Below are 20,282 nucleotides of genomic sequence, written 5' to 3' on the forward strand. Positions count from 1 at the left end.
CTGCTCTTTTACAGCTGCCCTGCGTGCAGTAGTCCAGGCTGTTCATTTTCCGCCAGTACGGAGTGCTCTCGTTAATGTGATTCAAAGGCCTGCATCCGCCATCGGCTTCAATCAATAGCCGTTTCATTTCGCACCATCTCTCAATGCCTTATAAAGAGCAGCCACGCTTGCAGACCTCTCGTTACCGGCCTCCCTCGGGTGCCGGAACATTCCACGATCCTTCGCCCCCGCGCACCAGCTGGACTCCAAATCAAAACATTAAATTGTGTACACCTCGTGTTTGCGGCCTGACAACTGTGGGGATATGAGGAAAAACAAGTGCTTTTCACATTTTTTCCCCTCAGTCGATACATGCTTGTGATGCAAAAGCACAAATACAACACCCACTCTCCAGGCTGGACACTAAAAAGTAGCTTTTAGGGGAGTAGCAGACCTATCATAGCTCACACAGCCAAGCACACACATTCACTCAATCCAGCTTCTGTGAGTGCTGGAGACTCAGGATAGCAAAGTATGTAAAAAATGATGTGCATATATGAGAGTGTATCCTATCTTCGTGTGGACTGTCAATTCTTTTCTATGGGCAAATCCCTAATCCCCACAATGACAACCTTTAACGCTACCCAGCCCTAACCTTAACCACAAGTAACCAAACAAAATAGAAGACTTTTTTACTTTTTTGATTACATTCACAGATTTATATAAAACTGAGGTTATCCAGATGGGGACCTGAAAAATGCCCCCAAAAGTAAAGAAGTTTCAGGCTTTACCACACTTTGGGACATTTTGATCCCCAAATGTGATCTATGCAAACCCACACACACACACACACACACACACAGACAGAATTTTGTATTTTCTGCACATACAGTGGAAAGCGGACGACTCACCAGGTGTGTTTCCAGGTAGAGCTTGAGGCTGGTGGTATCGGCTTTGGGGGGTAGCCAGTTCTCGGTTGTCTCTAGGGCCTCTCGTAGCCACTTGATGAACTCATCCAGTTTGCTAACAAAGCCCTGTAATAACAGATTTCAGGAAGAGGTATTTCAGCTTTTGTGATTCATGCAGCCTATTCAAATTTCTACACGACTGCAGTGGAATTTAATTCCAAAAAATTTTGGACATACGGACTAAACTTCATACAGCTGCTGATAAAATACAAGATTTTCTTTTCCAGCCAGACCAACACTTGCAATTTATGCAGACAAATTCAATTGTTTGAAAATCCCATTTGAAACCACCAGATATTACATTGGAATTTTACAAGAAACTGTTAAATTTCCATTAAGGAAAATAATCAAGTAGTCAAGTTGGAAGCAAATTAAACTTTCACTTGATGTAGCACCTGCACCTTGTAGAGAAAAAAAAGTAAAATGAATGTACTTCAATATAAGCCATATATTGTTCAAAGAACAATTCCCACCTGCTTCTAGTCGTTATTAACTGGTTTAATATGATGTCGTTGTGGCGTGTTTCTAGTGCCATCTGCTGGCCAGAAATAAAGTTTTTGTTAATTCATTGATCAAAGTCAGTGTTTGACTATATTCTATTTTTATGTTTTATGCTTGAGTTTGGTTGGTGTTTTGTGTTGTTTTTAAATTATATTTTGTAATCAAAGCAAAGTAAAAGATCCATTGGACATTTAGCCAGCAATGTGACCCACTCCAGATCTATGGACATTTTATGGAAGCCTATGAAATGCTTAATACTGCACACCCAAAATGTACCATCTGGCCTACCAATTAAAATAAACATGACATAATGCAGCTGACAGTGTTCTGAATGCAGGTGTTACAGAGGAAAACACTGTCCAATATAAAGTAAAAGTGAACTTATGATAAGTGAGAGACACCTATTTTTTGGGGCCTTGTCAGCAGACGCATGTCAATTGTTTAACAAGACAAAACCAAAAGATGAAGAATCATGAAAATAAATATCAGTTCCAGATATTGGAAGACTGCAAGATCTACGCGTTTTTGTAGACATTGGAAGATTCCACTAAAAGTCAGTGGTTAGATTACTATCACAAAAAGCATGTGGTAATGTGATGCAGAGACTGGGGTGGTGGGAGTCTACTGGTTGGTAAGAGTAATGTGATACAGTGAAGAATTAAAGAAAACCTCCCTCTCTCTCTCTCGCTTTCCAGAAGCAGAAGAAAAGAGAAGGAGAGAAAGCTCATCACGTCACACATGACTAGGCCTTCGAGGTGCCTCCGGTGGAACCTTCAGCTGCCAGCTGTCTGTTGCCATGAGGATGAAGTCATCTCTGGAGGCCCACATGCTAATGCAATCAATCACACCAGAGTGTGACACATATCATCTCAGGGTAGCGTGCCTCACTGGCTAAGCCTGCTCTACTGCTCTACCCAGCAATACTTGTCCTCCAAACTGGGAAGGGGACTGCACAAAAAGGTTGCATATTATCGATCTTACTCTTAAAGCCTTGTTTTCCATTCTTGGTTACAGTACTATTTAGCTGTTTGAATTTTAAAAACATATCAGTGAGTGTAGAAAATGGATGGATGGATGGATGCATGGATGGATATCAGCAATATACATTTTCCACAGCTGTAGTTTTAGCATTTATCTTCAATCACTAACTTCCAATGAACATTGAGCATTTATGTCTGTATATTAATAGGTTTTTCAGATGTTCAGTCGAAAATTCTAAAAAATTCTTGTACTAAATTTTATTTAGTATATTTCATTGCAGTACTCAAATTTGCTTCTATAAAAGTGCTAAGGACTGAATTATATCATGCAACTCTATATTCTTCCAGCAGATGGCGCCACTTTTATTTAAGCACTTTTATTTATCTAGTTGACTGCTATTCAGTGTAACTGGTATGGTTTAACGTTTAAAGTATGTTAATAAATGTTTTATGTGATATGGTTAATCCACTAAATCAATATAACTTTTTAACATTAAAGATGATCTTTTGCACAATCTTGAATACAGCAATTGGAACACTCACTGCTTCAAGTATATTATATATTTATTCAATTTATATACTTATTGTACTTACTATATTTGTGAAAAAGACAAGTGAAAGAAATTATTCATTGTACTAGAAAGAAAATATTTGACATTAGTTGAAATATCGAACAATGTCATATTTATCTTACACTAATCGAACAATCTTTTGTTAAATGTGCATTATTTGCAAATATATTTGTACTTACAAATCTTTTTTCAAATATTCTTGATTGTCCTCAAACACTTCGAAATGGGTGGGGTGAGGTATAGCTCACTGGAAAATGTTTTCACAATGGAATTCTGGCACGAGTTTCCTTTATTGCCACACGATGGCACTATAGTGTTTAAGTTCTCAGCCTCTCTAGCATACGAATAACATCAAGTACATTTGGTACTCAAAATGGCTCATCCTTAAGTTACATCAAAAACAATGTTTAGTGCCAGACAGAAATTTATCAAACACATAATGAATGTTGAAGTTAGAGATATCCCTGCAGGAAGCTTCTCAGTTTAAATAGTGTTAGCCAGCGATGTTTCTAAACTACAGAGATTTACTATTGAATAATTTGGAAATTAGATTATTTGAATTGTACTCAAGGGTGAATTTTATGACAAACTGCAGGTAACTGACAGTACCACTGAAATCAATGTAGGGCTGCCGTGATTAGTCGACGTAGTCAATGACAACAATATTTTTAATTGACGCATAAAATTTAAATAAAACTATCTTTATGATTTCTAAAAAGCTTCAATTCATTATAATAAATGAATTGAATGAACAAACGTCTGTTCATGTTTATTAAATTACCATTAGTACCTAGAACTCAATATCTTTTGTCTTTGTAGCTGCTAAATACTGGTCTTGGGTGGTATACCGATTCATACTGAAAACCGTTTTTTATTATTGTTATTATATGATTTTTTTCTTATACCGCAATACCGATTTAAATAGCCTACACAACATTCGGAAAGTGGAGCAGCTGGAAACTGTTTAAGGGGGGACCTTTTTCACTGCTGCACTGCTAAAAAGGTACCACGGAAAATATAGCTGACGCTGGAGTTGAAAATAATGAGACACTGGGGTTGTCAAAAAATCGATTCTCAGACACTAATTGATATTAAAATTAATATCTGATTAGATACTCATTTTCACCATTACTGATACCAACAGTGCGATTTTTGCCTCATTCGCCACACTTTGCCAGCACCACTACAGCGCAGGCACGCGTGCACGCACGCACATGCACACACTCTCGCAGCCCCTCCCCTCCTCTCAATAGCCGCTGAACGCATTCGCGCAGGTTAACACACACATACCTAGTTGGCCGTACATGGTATATGTTGCAGTTGAAGGCACTTCGCAAGCTGCCTTTGTAAAAAAAAAAAAAATGCAAAAGTGCTGTTTGGAAGTATTTTGCAGACGAGCATGGAAAGCCTAAGGATGTCGATCAGCCTCTATGCCAACAGTGCTACAAAGTTGGGGTAAATGCCCAGTTATACTTAAAAAAAAAAATACCGTCATATACAGTGCAACTGATGGAACTTTGAAAAATACCGTGATATCAATTTTAGGTCATACCGCCCAGCTCTACTAAATACACTCATTATTAAAGGCATAATATTGTCTGCCTGCTACAAATATCTACTGAATAAGTGTTTAGGCTAAAACCTGGTCTTATTCGAGGTTGATTAACGGTGCCAGTGTGTGGGTTCATGCGCGTTGAACTTGTTGGGACCATTGTCGTTATCGTAAACTGAAACGAAAACGGAGACGAAATAAAAGAAAATAATTTGTGAACTGACATAAAAATTAAAACCATATTTACAAAAACAAACAAAACATGTCTAATCTACACAAGGGCGTAACTTTGGCTGGAACATTGGGGGGGTCGAGGTCTCCACCCATTACGGGAGAAACATGATTATTGGGGGGGTTATATTGGCTGGATCTAATTATTGGGGGGGTTATATTGGCTGGATCTAATTATTGGGGGGGGTCATGACCCCCCTAACCCCCCTGGAAATTACGCCCATGAATCTGCAAAAAAGTACCGCTAGACCACCAACACCTTTTAAAACATCTTTTTACCTTGTTTAACCACAGTATCTCCACTTTTCAAAGATGTGGCTGCTGATCTGTCCCTTCCTTCATTGCGACTTAAGTGTTTATCGCTTGTGTTGCATACGGTGTGCTCCGCTAACCGAATATATTAAGCATTATAACTTTTGGGCATTACAATACGCATCTCATAAATATTTTAGGCATAATACTAATCTGCTTATTGAATTGTGGTGAAAACAATGTTCATATAGTGCCGAAAAACCGGCATACATTATCTAAAGACCTGCAACGGCAAACAGTTTGTTGTTATCAAAATATAATTAACTTAAATGGTCATAGATTAATTGACCAATTGATAAAATAGTGGATAGATGAATCTATAGAAAAATAGTCATTAGTGGCAGCCCTACACCAATGTATTCTACGTTAGATCTTGTTTTTACAGTATTGTGTAGTCTATATATATTTTTATAAATTTACATCTCCCATAAGCACTAAAGTAAGTATTCAAACTTGTATAACGTTACCTCAATCTTGTTCCATATGTCTTTATAGTTTTCCTGATGCTGGATATCCTCCAGTAGCTGTTTGATCAAGTCTTGGTGATGACGGCAGTGTTCTTCGACAGCAGGACTCCAAGCTGGCTTCTCTGTTCTTTTACACTCACCAGCATGCCAGTAAACCTCATCCTCTGACAGCAGGTCACTGAGGGGCCCTGACTCAATGCTCTCATCAAGAGAAGGTGCAATGTCACTGGAAGATGTAGGGGAGAAATGGCCAGAAGGGAAAGCCTTCTCATACCTGTGGCCAGCCTGGGGGGGTGTTGAGCTTTCCCATTCTGAGTGCACATCTGACAGCTCCCAGTCATCCACATCCTGGATTTGCTCCTCTATGGGTCTTTGGGGAAGAGCTTTGGCAATGGTCTCCAGCTTTAATGCAAGAATTTCTGTCTTCTTCAGCTGAGACGGCAGAGCCAGATACTCATCAGAGCCATACCATGACTCTTCCTTCAGAGGCCTGCTGGTAGTAGGTGGTTGTTTCTTCTCAGGGATAGCTGGGGAAGTTATTTTTTGGGTTGGATCACAGATGGTTAAAGGACTAGCTGTATTGTCACAAGAGTCTGTATCTGGAGGGTTTTTATTGGGTGAATTATTATTTTGTGGGGTGTCAACTAGGCAATTTTCCTGGGGGTCAAGGCTGAGCTTGTGGGAAGCTGGATGCTCCAGGTCACTGGCCTCTCCAGACTCAGACGAGCTTCTCTGAAGAGCAGGATCGGAGCCAGAGACTTGCAAATTCTGAAGGCTGGCCTGTCTACTTGGTTTCCAGTTCCTACTATTCATGGTCCTCAGGTTGTCACAGGAGTGTCTGACAGAATTAGGGTAGATGGTTGTGAGTTCCAGCCAGAACTTGGAGCGGTCTGGCTGACCCAGCAGTGATGGGGTGCTGCGACTCATGTCTGCCTGAAACTGAAGAGAAGAGGGGTGTGGTGCTCTCTTAAGGATGGTCTCCGTGTCATCCCGGGACAGTCCTTCTGGGTACGTTGCCTTTTTTGGCAGGGATGGCTGAGTGGGGGACATCTCATTGCAATTGAAGCTGTCCTGTAGGTGTCTTTTGGAGAGTGTATTTTCACACTGGAGAGCATTGCGGTTCATTGTGGAAGAAGTAGGGATAGTGTCTGTCGGTTGGCTGGCTGAATTGTCCTCACACCTCAGCTGGGGGTCTATTGGACTCCCAATCACAGAGGACAGGTGTTCAGCTGTGACTGTTAGGAGGCCCACACTCTGGATTAGCCCAGGAAAGTCTGACTCCAATGACGGGAAGCAGTGGTGAGACTTCAGGCCCCGGATCTGGCACTCTGCTTCTTCAGCAGGGCTGTAGTCATCCAGCTCAAAGGCAGTGATGCCACAGTCCAGCGAGAAGTAATCTTGACTACACTTGATTGTCAGCTGGCCAGAGTCATCCACCTCTGTCAATGCATCCAGCCGCGCCTGGAGAAAGAGAAGTCCTGTATTCGTATTGTTTTGAGAATTACATACATGTCAAAGCAATGAATGTACATTTAACATGTAAGATAGTCTGCCACGTCTTTGCAATAGTGCACTATACAAGAGCAATATTTTAATATTTTGATCAGCCTTTTGTAGCTTAACTTTATATCATTGCATTTTAAATTTCAAGAGAAGAATTTATTATAGTTGTAGATACAGTACCAGACAAAAGTTTGGGCAGACCTACCCATATATATATATATATATATATATATATATATATATATGTGTAGCACAAGCCCCTCCTGGGTGAGTAAGCGGCATGCAGCATATGAGTGGAAACACAGTCACTGCAAAGGAGTGAAGTGAGAGGAAGCCCTGCTTAAAGGAACTGTGACAGATGCCATGAAGGCACAGCCACGGGACACGCAGAAACGCTTTCAATGGCCGTTTCCAGGCCCACCTTTCTCTAAAAGTAATAAGAATGTTATTCTTTAAAATGCATTTATATACTCTAACTGGATTTTATCATATTTTATCATGAATTTACAGTCAAATTCACTTTCTAGTATACTACACAATGTGGTGACATTTTAAAAATGTCTCTTAAACAGAAGCTCTTTGTGAGCAATTCATCATTATAACATGAAGATAAGTGGGGAAATATATCAGTCAGAGCTATATTAACCAGACTGGCAAAGCACACACAAGAGTCCAAGACTGAATGCATCTAACATACATAGTTACAGTCTTTTTACAGACATTATTCACTGCTGCATTTCTTGTGGTTGCTTGATGTGAGTATTGAAATGAGATGTCATGTATGTGACTTGTAAAATTGGACATAGGGTACAGTGGGAATAGTGCACAAGTAAGTGAAGCCCTGTTCATTTAATTAAGAAAAAGATTTCTTAAAGAAATCTTCAAAAAAGATCTGTTTTCTTGAAAACAGATCTTTTTGTTCATTATTTTTTTCCCACCTGTTACATGGTTCTGTTCTCAACCGCTGTAACTTGGTTAAGATTTTATCAGAGAGAGGACAATACAGTCATTTGTTCCAGCAATCCATCGAGTTCCGCTGCTATTATATGCCGTAACAATGCAAATTCACTCCTGTTACACTCAGTCAATTTACAGTAGTTCTGGGAGCCATTAGTCACTTATCACGCACTATTGTTTGAAATCTAGCTTGCATACAACCTGAACCTGAATAATAAGCACCAATTAATGGATTGTATATTGGTAAAATAGAGAGTTTTGCAGTTAATTTTATACAGCGCCTGTGTGCACTTTGTGATGCGTTATGGGATATTCCTGATGTGCTGTGGCGATGAGGGTGATAAGGTTTCTGTTTCTGATTTGAAACAGCTTGTCTGCACTATGTACTGTGAACATCCAAAGTGAATTCTCTTCATATTTACACTACAATTAGCGAAGCTGACTGCTGATCTTTTCCCGATTAAATAGAAGACATATGATTAGGAATCATACTTTAATTCTTAATTACTTTCCCTAAAGGGACATACTGTACACAAATGAGGTGTGATAAAGTAACACGATTTAGCAATAACCGAGTGACCCCCTTATTATACCTCGAGGAAATATGTTACACCAGAACCTTTCTCACTTAATTTCATAGACCACAGATTTCCCCCAATCTGTCAAAGTTAATTCCATGCCGTATCTGTAGTAATACATGTATATGTCTGGGAGTGTAATATAATGATTTGGACAGAAGTGCATGCACATGTATTGACACAGTCTGCCATTCATTTTGAATGAGATTGTGTGATCTGCGTGGACGCTGTGAAATGTTGCATGCTAGTGTTTTTATGATACCTCATCATGGTCCTGGGAGAATGCCTGCAGGATGTCAGTTTGCCGGGTGTAGTTGCCGTTGGAGTCCTGGAGGCCTTGCAGCAGTCGCTCCTTGAGGACCAGGACGGAGACTCGCAGCTGGTGCCACAGGAGCTGCACGGTTCGGATGTCCACGATGATGTTCACCGAGTAGGAGAAGAGCTTCAGGGAGAACTCAGTCTCCAGCAGGGCGTGGATCTGCTCCACGTGGTCAGAGATATCCTCACAGATGTCCTGTCAACAAGAAAAGTTACTGGATGGTCCCATTCAGGTCTGATGGACCTCCAAATGATAGGCCAAATGAAGCACATGTGAGCAAATGTAACCTATACAGGCATAATATTGCCATTGTGATAGTAATAAATAGTATGAAACAGTGTATTAATACAAATCTGAGAAAGGGTTACAGTGTCTTAGTATGAATTAGCAAACTCTATGCTAACAATATACACATCTAACAATGTTTAGTATTAAACTGAGCATCTAACTAGGGAAACTAGGCATTAGTAGAAAATCCAAAGAAAGCCTGGGTAAGACTGGAAAGTAAAAAGCAAATTAATAAAAAATATTAACTATAAAACAATGAGGCACTTAACCATAGAAATAATTTTAAAATCTTGTAATACACAGTTATCCTTATAATAAAAACCTGAAAAAGGTCAATGAAAAAAGCCAAGAAAATGATTACCAGGCTTGTAATTGCAATTAAATTGTAATTAAATTAATGCAATTCAAAGACACTTGTAGTATTAAATTCTCATCTTTCAAATATCAATAAGAAGCAAAAAGCAAAATTGATCCTACATGGATACCTAATCTTATTCCAAGGTGAATGAATGATACTCTGGTATTACAAACAACGCCTGATTATTTCAATGAACATCATCTTTAGTACTGCATAAAACATACTACAAATACATTTTAAAGTATTTAGTATATTGCAGAGTTGAAAACATAAATAACCCTTTTTGTACTGGTTTTCATTGATGAATGTACATTTTGAATGTATTGTCATCTTTGTATTCTTTGTACAGTATTCTTTAATCATAACAAATCAGGCAGAGGTGAGGACACTAAACACCAGCATGTTACAATACAGTACGGTTCTTGCCTCTTAAGTTCACAGGAATACTTGTTTCTCTAATAATACCACACCAAAGAGTCATGAGTTTAATTTGAGAAGAACTTGACCAGAACATTTACAGCTATTTTTCCAGGGAGGGCAACCTCTTACCTTGTTTTTCTTCTTGTTTATTAAGCCACATTGTGCCTTTCAACATCACATCATCCTGAGAGACAAAGTCCCAATACTACACTGCAGCTATTTCTGATTTATGCGGACACAGAATAGGCTTGGAATCGTCATTTAATTGCCAACCTCATGACTGCATCTATAAATTTGCCAGAGGACTCGTATGTCAGATTCTTTCCCAAGCAAGACGTAATGTCCAGCCCAGGGGACATTTATATTGCCACCCTATCTTTTACTTGTTTCTGTCTGTGATACTTCAAAATACAACCAGCAGAGCATTCTGAAATGTACTTTGAAAGACTGAAAGCAGAACTACATGCAGAGCAGCGTGAGTCACACTCCTCTCCAGCATGCTGCCTATGTTTCAGAGGTAAAAATCTTTGCTCACCAAAACTCTGGGTCCAATACAGCTTATACCAGATTTGTTCTGCAGCAAAATCCAGGTATGACTATCATCTCATAGATGCTAGGCACTGAAAATAAGCCATAGAACAGGCTGGTGGGACAGTTTTCCACAAACAAGAGGAACAGTTACGAAGAAAACCATTTTATCTGGGCCTGCTGAGTTTGCTTAAGCAAAGCATACCAAATTTCCAGTACGCACATCTTGCCAGATAAAAAGGGGAATTTGCTTATTTGCTGAAGCGGAACTGTGAGAAGGAGCAGGCCTAAGCAAACAATGCCAGAATGCCGGAGCAGCACCAGGGGCAACAGACATACTTAGAAATGGATCTTATAAGGTGACCGCTGAGCTCTGCCTCCAACAGCTGCAGCTGCTGTCTGAGGACACAGGACCCTGGATCAGATACTTAGGAGCAGTGATCTATCTGCACAGTAAAACTAAAAGCCTACAACTTCTTACACCTTATTTACACTTCTATAGATACAAAATGTAACAAATTAATTAGAGATCTGGTTGTCCATGTTTTAATGCATATATCTGTACTTGTTTACTCATTACAATGACATTATTAGTCATAATTAGTACTACTAACAGTTTAGGCTGATTGTATAACCCAGGTACACTTGTGTGCTGAGCTCACGATTGCACACCATATCCTGAAGTGCCCTACATCATATACTCACTACTCAATGAAGGGGATTTTATCTGATGCAGTGTTCTTCCTCATGCTGAGAAACTGCATCAGAGAGACTCCAGTGAACACCCCCGCAACATAACACAAATTAGTCAGAGTCAGGAATTCTAACTGAAATGCACACAATGTGTCAATGCCAAGTGAGTAAAATAGCTTCTATATATTTTTCAATTCTAAACCACCCCAGGGTGTATTTCAATGCCTTGCAACATTTTTAAGCCCATTTAAGTGAACCCAGCCCATAACAGAATACTCAGTCAGAAAAACAGATCTTTCATTTACAATATCTATTACTTTAACCTAAAAAATAACCTAAATCTTGTTTTAACCATGAAACTATAGATACATTTTTTCTAGTGCACCTGGGCATGTCATCTCCTCAAAGTACACATCCCAGTTCTGAGGGAATACTGATAGGCCCATATATTACAAAATAGGAAACTGTGATACAGTTCAAAATGGAGTTTTCTCTGCTGTTCTTGATCAGATGGCTAATGATAATCATTTTAATTTTCACTAGATAAAAATGGCTGAGCCTCAATTGATTTTAAATCCTGTTTAACTGAAAGACTACAACTAAAATCCACTGGTTTTGTGCAAAAATGGCTCTGAGCACCATCCACATGAATCAAAACTGGCCGAAGACTATTATATAGTGTGTGTGTGAGTGTGTGCATGTATGTGCCCTGTGATGAACTGGCATCCCATCCAGGGTGAACCGCAGCCATGTCCCCTATACTGGGGAGAATATCCAGGCCACCTGTGACCTTGAACTGATAAATGTTAAGAGGAAGGATGGAAGGTATATCAGAAGAGCATAGATGCCTGCATTGTGCTGTCATAAGAAGAGCGATTGAGCTTTACAGTCACTAGATGCCCTCCATAACTTTTGGAGAAACTGCTACGCTTGCGACTTGTCACTTGATATCAATAACGGCTTCAAATGCCAGCATATCCAATGACAAATCAGTTCACACCTACACTTGCACATACAAGAATGGGCGCATTCGAGGTTGAGCGATCAATATCATTATTATTATTACTTTTTAGCGTCTGTTATAGATATAGGAATTGAAATATACATGTATATCGGTAGGATCACGTGTGTGTATGCTACATATACATAATAACTATTTGTAACATTATTATTATTATTATTGATTTTGTTGTTGTTATAATGTTTGTTGTTTGATGTTCTTGTATTCTGTATTCCCCTACACTTCATTTTCTCCATCCCACCTACATTATTAATATTTCTGTATACCTTTGTTTTCTTTTTTCTCCCCCTCTCCCCATGGTGATTAATGTCTGTTATTGTTACGATTGTTGTTTCTGTATCCCGCCCCTTTTTTTATTTTTATTTTTTATAATCACGGTACTAGGACGGGTGAGTTTGGAGCGGCCATACTCTTTACTCTTGAAATTAATGTAAAATATAGTTGTCCTCCAACTACAGTATATTGGTGGGCAATAAAAAAAAATAAAAAATTACAACTCACAAGCTTAACAATTGCTTAATATCAATAAAGCTCACAAGCCTGACAGTCACTGCATATCAATAATGACTCAAAGACAAACAAAAATACTGGTCATAGCTCACTAAGCTTTTGGCCCAGATGCTTCCTGCTTCTTAAAATAATACAGGACCCAAGAATGTAGGTCAAGCACGTATCCACCCTAACACTACAGTAACACAAGCTGCTGTGTCTTCAGAACTGTATAAAGTTTTAAAAAGCATTAATATATTCAAATACTCTTGCATTATTTACACCTTTTTCTTGTTATTTATAACAAATTATATTTCAGACCTTGCAATATAAATTTATGAACTAACATACTAATATAATGTAAACTAAGAAATATTCAGCTAAATATCCTATTTTATTTTTATCTTAAGTAAAATATACATACAAGCTAAATATACAATTAGAGAGGCTAAGAATATTTGGATATGGAAGATATAAATACTAAATTGTGTTACAGAATATAAGTGTATGAATTCTGGATTACCATTTAAACACAGATATATTAAAACATACATATGTAATATCCATATATGTATTCTTCATGTAGTACTTGTTAAATGTGAATATTACAGTAGGTAAAACAGTATGACAGGGTGTGCGTATATAAGAATGGAATTTAAATAATGGCTCCACCAAGATCTATTTCTGTGGAGAGCAGCTGTCATCTCAAGGCTCTAATGTGGAATCCACATGTAGCAGCTCACACAAGCCCCCGTACACGCTCACTCTCACTGACGCAGAAATGCATGCAGGCTATGAAAACAAATGCTATTCACACTGGCTAACTTTTAAGTGACTTTGAACCAGCAATTTTAGAACCACTTAACCATTCATTAAGCAAACATATATGCAAAATTTGCTAAATCGAACCATTTCTGCAGAACGATAGTTTTTCATTAAAATGTACAATATACTAGAGTATTCTACTACTCAGTAATATTGCTGCACATGCTGCATTAGGCTGTCGTTTTTCCTGAACACTCGTCCTTCTTAATCTGCACTTCAATAAAAGATTTCTTAACTACAAATCTATAAATGCATAGTGAGATATACGCCTTCCAAAAATACCCTGTACAGTTTCTATTAATACTCTGTAAACTCTTAAATCAGCTGATTCGGTCTGCAATCCTCCTTACCGTCTGATTTTGCACTGCAGTGGCTGCTTCAGTAGAAAACAAAGCCAAAATGGATTATGCTGTGTTGTTCATTTATCAGCACGGTTACTGCTCGAGGTTAAAGATAGTTGTCTGTCTCGTGTTCCCCACACTGACCCAGGTCTCCCTCAGACCAGGAGGGGCCCTGTCCCGACACACTGACAGTAGTGAGCTGGCTATTTTAATCACTGACCTCATCCCCCTTCAAGGGCTCCGGGCTGAAGACCCTGAAACCTACTTTCAGAACAGCTGCCTTTGGGGATGAGGGAGGGTGGAGTCAAGGGCATCCAATGATGAATGACTGCAGCCACTGCCATTGGCTTTAAAAGCTCAGTTTTTATGTTATAGACACCTTTCAGACAGAAACTTACATGAGTAGAAGAAACATGACACACTGAATTGATAAACCTTGGGTGATACACAGTTTTTGGAGTTATTATAAAAGTGATATATAAGTGATACATGAAGTGATACATTCTTTCAGTTGCCATACAAATCAATTATAAAAAATATACCATCTTCTTCATTCTCTGTGCCATTTTTCAGCAGCATTACAGTACACTGTACTTTTTTGTTTTAAATAGGGCATTTACAGCTTACCATTTAATCAAGTTTTTCTTTTTGTTTTTAGAGAAACACTGAGTATGTCAATCAAAGAAATTAAATAAATGCAGTTTATAGTTTAGCACAATCAAATTTCCAGCCATTTTCCATCACTCAACCAACTCTCTCGACTGTCTCACAGAGTTTGATTACAAAGCTAACTAGCTTCACACCTCAGAGCTAAGTCTAGTTCCTCCTCCTGTCAGCGTGAACCTGAACCTATTCCTCTCCTTAAGGCTTGTTCATCTATTATTTATAGTTCAATTGCCAGGTTTATAAACACATGTCTCTCCTCTGGCTCCATACCTACTGTCCTCAAAACCCCAATATTCAAAAATCCTGATCTGGATCCAACATCTCTTTCTAACTATGGACCTATCTCGAAACTTCTATTCTTAGAAAACATGATGGAAAGAGTGGTAGCTATGCAACTTCACAATTTTCGTCAAATAAACATACTCTATGAACCTTTACAGTCTGGTTTCTGTAAACAGCACAGCACTGAGAAAGCTCTAATGTGTGTTGTCAGTGATCTACTCAGGCCTGCTGATGATGGTGCCCTTAACATTGGGCTTCATTGACCAACTGTTCTTAAGAAGAAATTTCTTCTTAAAACTCACTTACTCAGTTTTCACGAAGCTTCTGACATTCATCTAGGACTGGACTATATGGCAAAAATTTATATCACGATATATTTCTTAATTTTGGTCGATACGATATAATTCCGATATTGATATGGACAATATTAAAAAGCCTCAGGAAAAAACTGCCGAGGACACACACAATGGATGTCTGCAAACTGAATTTGCAAAGTCTATAATACCTCCAGGCTCCTCCTATTAAAATTATATCATTTTTTTTTTAATAAAAACAGTACAAAAAAAAATAAGGTTCACTTTTTATTTGTATTTAGCCTTTACAAACAAGAAATGTGAAAGAAACTATCAGATAAATAAAACTCTCAGACTCAGCTTATTAACAATAATATATTTCCATTTAAACTAGAACAGGCTGATTATTCATATACAGTCGAACCCGGTTATGTCGCCGGCCTAGGGGGTTGCCAAAAAGCGTCGAGATAACCGAAAACCAATATGGCAGCAATATATTAACATGTGCTTGAAATGTATTTATGTGCGTTAATAACTGAGGATGTACATGCACAGGTTTTTGGTGTTTTTGGCATTGCCGCAATTTGTTTGACGCGATCGGCATGCTATAAATATGTACATATATCGGGGCCGGTTCTAGACATGCATATATGAGGGGGCAGACAGAAATGTGAAGGGGGCACATGGTGGTGACAAAGGCGGGAAAGGGGTGGGGTGGTGCTCTGGATAACTGTTTTTGTCATGTAATTGGATTGCACTTTGTCAGGCCTCTACCCTAAGACCTGTCCAACTTGGGTGTCCCACCTGAAGGCTAAGCTTCTGCTGGTGTAGCTCTTAGGGTCACTGAGGCACGCAAAGCCCCTGACCACAGTAAGGTGGCAATCCCTCAGGGGGAAAACTGAAAAGTAAAACAACAAAAAATAAAATAAAATATTCCTCATCAGATTAAAACAAGTAAAAACATGATGTTTACCTTAATTGGATGGCCTATATCAAACATATTTGAACCCAACAAAACACTTTTCACTATTGCCAATATTACCAAAACTAAAAAGGGTAGGCTAAGTTATGAAAAAGAAAAAATCAATTCACCGAGTCTTGAAATATAAAACTGAAAAATAGGATCGGTCAGGGTTCATTTCACTACATGTTGTACTTGTTATAACTATGTATGTGACGAATAAAGAATCTTGAAATCACAACGAACAAGTCGCTCAATGAGAATGAATGACGTAACCGACTGGCTAAGCTGCTTCTAGCACCGGGGTGGTTAAAATGGTACGGTCCACACTAGGGGTGTCTGAAATCGTTTTACATAAAATTTTCCTACAAGGTGAGGTTATCTTTCTTTAAAAAAAAAAAAACAAAAGAAAAATGTTAAGACCTCCCCCCCCCAAACTGCTATTTTTGTCTATTTGTGGGGTTCTTGATCGGGGGGTACAGTATCCCACGATCAAGACCCCCCCCCCCCCAAATAGACAAAATGATGATTTTGACGAGAGAGATTGCTGCTTCCTCTAAACCTCCCGCAATCGCGCAGCTCATTTCGCTCTGCCCTGCCTACTGAGAAACTGGCTCATTTCCATACTAACAGTGATTGGATGTTTAGCTGGGGGGAGGGTGAGTGAGGGATCTCTGCTGAGTGCTGTGTGAGCCCGCGCACAAACAGAACGCGGAGGGAAAGAGCGAACAAGAAGTGAAACTTATCATCTCGTTTGTGCCTTTTTCAATGGATTTTTCAGCTACTGTAGTAAATCTTGTCCATATTCAGTTTGTGGGTAATTATTATTTTCTTCCTCAACTTCTAAAAGTTTGATTTAAGGGGGCAGGACTTTTGCTTAAGGGGGCGTTGCCCCCTCTTGCCCCAGTGTAGAGCCGGCCCCGACATACATGTTGGCTAACAAAAGGCATATGTGCACCAACTAACAGCAGAGATTTACCAGTATACAATAAAAACCACCGTTGTTTCTAGATACAAACCTTTAATTATATTCTTTGAAATATAATTAAATATGTTCTTCTATATTGTAGGGTGACCAGACAATCCATGTCAGGGAGGACACTTTGAGCTACATCGGGTTTTACAAACTACTTTCTAATTGAAAGGCTCCTGTGCTCGGCTAAATAGTTCAGCTCTTCTTGTGCTTTGACTGGTTTGTTTCCTTGACTGAAAGACTCATCCAGCTGTTTCACATTAGCATTAGTGACACATGCATGATTATAGGAGACTGACCAATCAGCACACAGCAAGAGCTGAGTGCTCAAGTGAAATCCAGGTCCGTTTAATTGAAATGGTAATTTACAATTCCTGTCCTAGCTCAGAGTGTCCTCCCTGACATGGATTATCTGGTCACCCTACTATATTGAAAACACAAAGATCGCTCACAAAATCACAAAAAACCTGCGGGGTGTACTGTAGTTCGTTTTTACAAAAAGCTAACCAGTGTCAAAATTAAATTCACGAGTCATTTCGCTCTGACACAGCTCTGAAAAGTATCATACACGCGGTTACTATGGTTTCTTTACAAAGTCTAAAATGCTTTGTTGCTTTTGCCTTTAACAGTCTGCTTGAAAACAAATGCTTCAATATTATTTATGCTGTCTAAAAAAGTTTTACCTGGATCGCGTTTCACAGCTGCGTTGTTCAGCAAATTACCATGCGAATGCGATTTGAATACGCGCTGTTTAGCACTTGTGATACATTTTTAAAAGCCGGCGAATCGTCACGGGGATGGAGATAACCGATGTTAAGCGGCGATTTTGGCCCTCTTTTGTGCTCAAGATATTAGGGTTCGGCGACATAAAAGAATCGACATAACCAATGAGAAAATGCTAAGACAAAGGGGAATTTGCCGGTTCCCTCTATACATTTGGTATATTCAAATGTATATCGAAATATCGGAAATGTGTTTAAAAATCGTATCACCGTTATTGAAAAAAATTCTATCGTGATATATATTGATATCGAATTATTGTCCAGCCCTACATTCATCAGTGTTTTCTTATGTGGGATTTGCTCTTAGGTAAGAAAAGAATCTATGTACACTCAAGAGACACACACGAGTGTTGACAAGTTTGCGCAAAATCATTGCTTTATTGCATTTTCTTCAATTCCGCAGTTGTATAATATTATCAAATGAAATTGCAATAATGTGTTCATCATTTATAATAGTTTTAAATATAATAATATTTATAATTTCAATACTAAATAATTCTGAATTATTTTCATAATAATTAAATTATTAAAATGAGTAATAGCATTTCATCCATCTTTTTTGTGTTATTCTCACGGTACTGATGCTACTAAATATCACAGCTACTAAATATCACTTCCTGCAGCAGTACCTCCACTTTCAGAACTACTGACGTTTTTCTTGCTCCACCATCTTTAGATTTTTGTTTGGCCATTCTTAACTAATATCTTAGCCTTTCTTCATAGTTTGTGTTTTATTTCTGTGTGTGCACATGGCACTGTAGTCTCATGTCCTTTTATGGGGATTGTTGGGGCATTTACCCATGCTAATTAGGAACAACTGGTACGCGCTTTCAAATTATGAGAATAATGGGATTCATCATTATAAGAACACATTTGCTAACATTTCTGTGTTTTATGAACATGCAAATCTGACATAGACTGTTCTTAGAACCTTATTATGACTTTTTTCAAGAACAAATTTAAGAAAAAAAGGTGATATTTGTGAATGAGGCTAGTTCTCCTCATTTTAGACCTAAGTGGAGTATTTGACACTGTAAATCACAAAGTCCTCATTTCCCACCTGTAATCTATTGGTGTTACTGGTGTATCCTACTCTGGTTAAGGTCATATCTCACAAACAGACAACAGTTTATCACTTTAAGCAAACACAAATCCTCTACCTCTATTGTTAAGAGTGGTATTCCTCAAGGATCTTTTCTTGGCCCCCTTCTCTTTTTAATTAACATCTTGCCTCTTGGTCAGATCATTCATAGTCATGGCCTTCACCTTCACTGCTATGCAGACGATATTCAGTCATATGTTTGATTCGCAGTACCACATTCAATCCTCTCCTAAAACACTAGTGGCATGCATCTCAGTACGGGGGACTTGAAGCTTTGGATACATGATAAGTCCATTAGTACTATTTCACCCATCACTAAACTTGGATCTGCATATCAAGTCCCTGACCAAAAGTGCATTCTACCACCACAATATTGCTCGCCTTCAGCCATCTCTCACTAGTAATGATGCACAAATTCTGTTCATGCATTCATCACGTCCCGTATTGGCTATTGTATTTCCTTTTTCATTTGCCTTTCTGCTTCATCTTTACAAAAACCTTTTGTAAAGATGAAAAGTTTTACAAAAACTTTTTGTAAAGTGATTTTTTATGCTGGACTCTTCTGCAAGAGTCTTCACCCATAACAAGAACTCTACTCACATGACCACCATTCTCACAGTTACACTGGGTACCAGTTCTGTCTTGTATTAAATTCAAAATCTTGCTGCTCACCTTGATAGCATGGCATGGCCTTGCACCCCCTTACCTCAGTGAACTCCTGACCACTTATTTGCAGACAACTTACTCCACAAGTTGGCAGGTCCTGTAGTGCCATTGCCCCAAAACTCTGGAATTCTCTTCCTTAATCTCTCCGTGACTGCTTGTCACACCCTGCTCCGTCCGCTCCTACTGTGTGCCACGCCCACCTCATTACCTCCTGTTTTACCCTGATTGTTCTCACCTGTCGCCTGTTCCGTTTACCTAGTCTCTTGTATTTAGTCCACGTCTTGAGTAGTTTTCCCCAGATCTGTCATCGTCAAAGTCCCATGTGTGAGTCTCCGTCTGCTTCGTACCCCAATAAACCCCGTTTTGTCCGTCCACCTGGCTGCTCTCGCCTCTGCTTCCCTGCTCGCCGACTCGCACGCTGACACTGCTCTTCATTCTTTACTTTTAAATCTGACTTAAAGACCTTCCTCCTTAAAGAATATTTCTTTTCCTGAACTGCATAGATGATTAGCTCGTTTTTTTCCCCCCTCCTCTTCCTTGTAAAGTGACCTTGGGTTTGTCGAAGGCACTATATAAATGTAATCATTACTATTATTATTATTTATTTTCCCATGACCCACATAATCATATGTGATGTACTATAAATAATCTGCTCTACACAGTGAGATATGCAAC

At 38.8% G+C, this 20,282-nt stretch overlaps 1 protein-coding gene across 4 annotated transcripts in view; it reads right to left on the bottom strand.

Annotated features, from left to right (window-relative positions):
* Positions 1 to 20,282, bottom strand: part of akap6 (A kinase (PRKA) anchor protein 6) — a 171,679-nt gene that overhangs the window by 103,338 nt on the left and 48,059 nt on the right. For 3 of the 4 annotated variants that reach the window (XM_072699344.1, XM_072699343.1, XM_023833586.2), the window contains exons 3-5: positions 8,863 to 9,114; positions 5,563 to 7,023; positions 891 to 1,013 (exon numbers count right to left, since the gene is read on the bottom strand). In XM_072699344.1, coding sequence (XP_072555445.1) covers positions 891 to 1,013; positions 5,563 to 7,023; positions 8,863 to 9,114 — 1,836 coding nt within the window. Of the gene's footprint in view, positions 1 to 890; positions 1,014 to 5,562; positions 7,024 to 8,862; positions 9,115 to 19,647; positions 19,732 to 20,282 lie in introns of those variants that run through there. The other variant, XM_072699346.1, reaches the window with a different exon arrangement.

The sequence above is a fragment of the Paramormyrops kingsleyae genome, chromosome 14, assembly GCF_048594095.1.
Source record: "Paramormyrops kingsleyae isolate MSU_618 chromosome 14, PKINGS_0.4, whole genome shotgun sequence".
In the NCBI taxonomy this organism is placed as follows: Eukaryota; Metazoa; Chordata; class Actinopteri; order Osteoglossiformes; family Mormyridae; genus Paramormyrops; species Paramormyrops kingsleyae.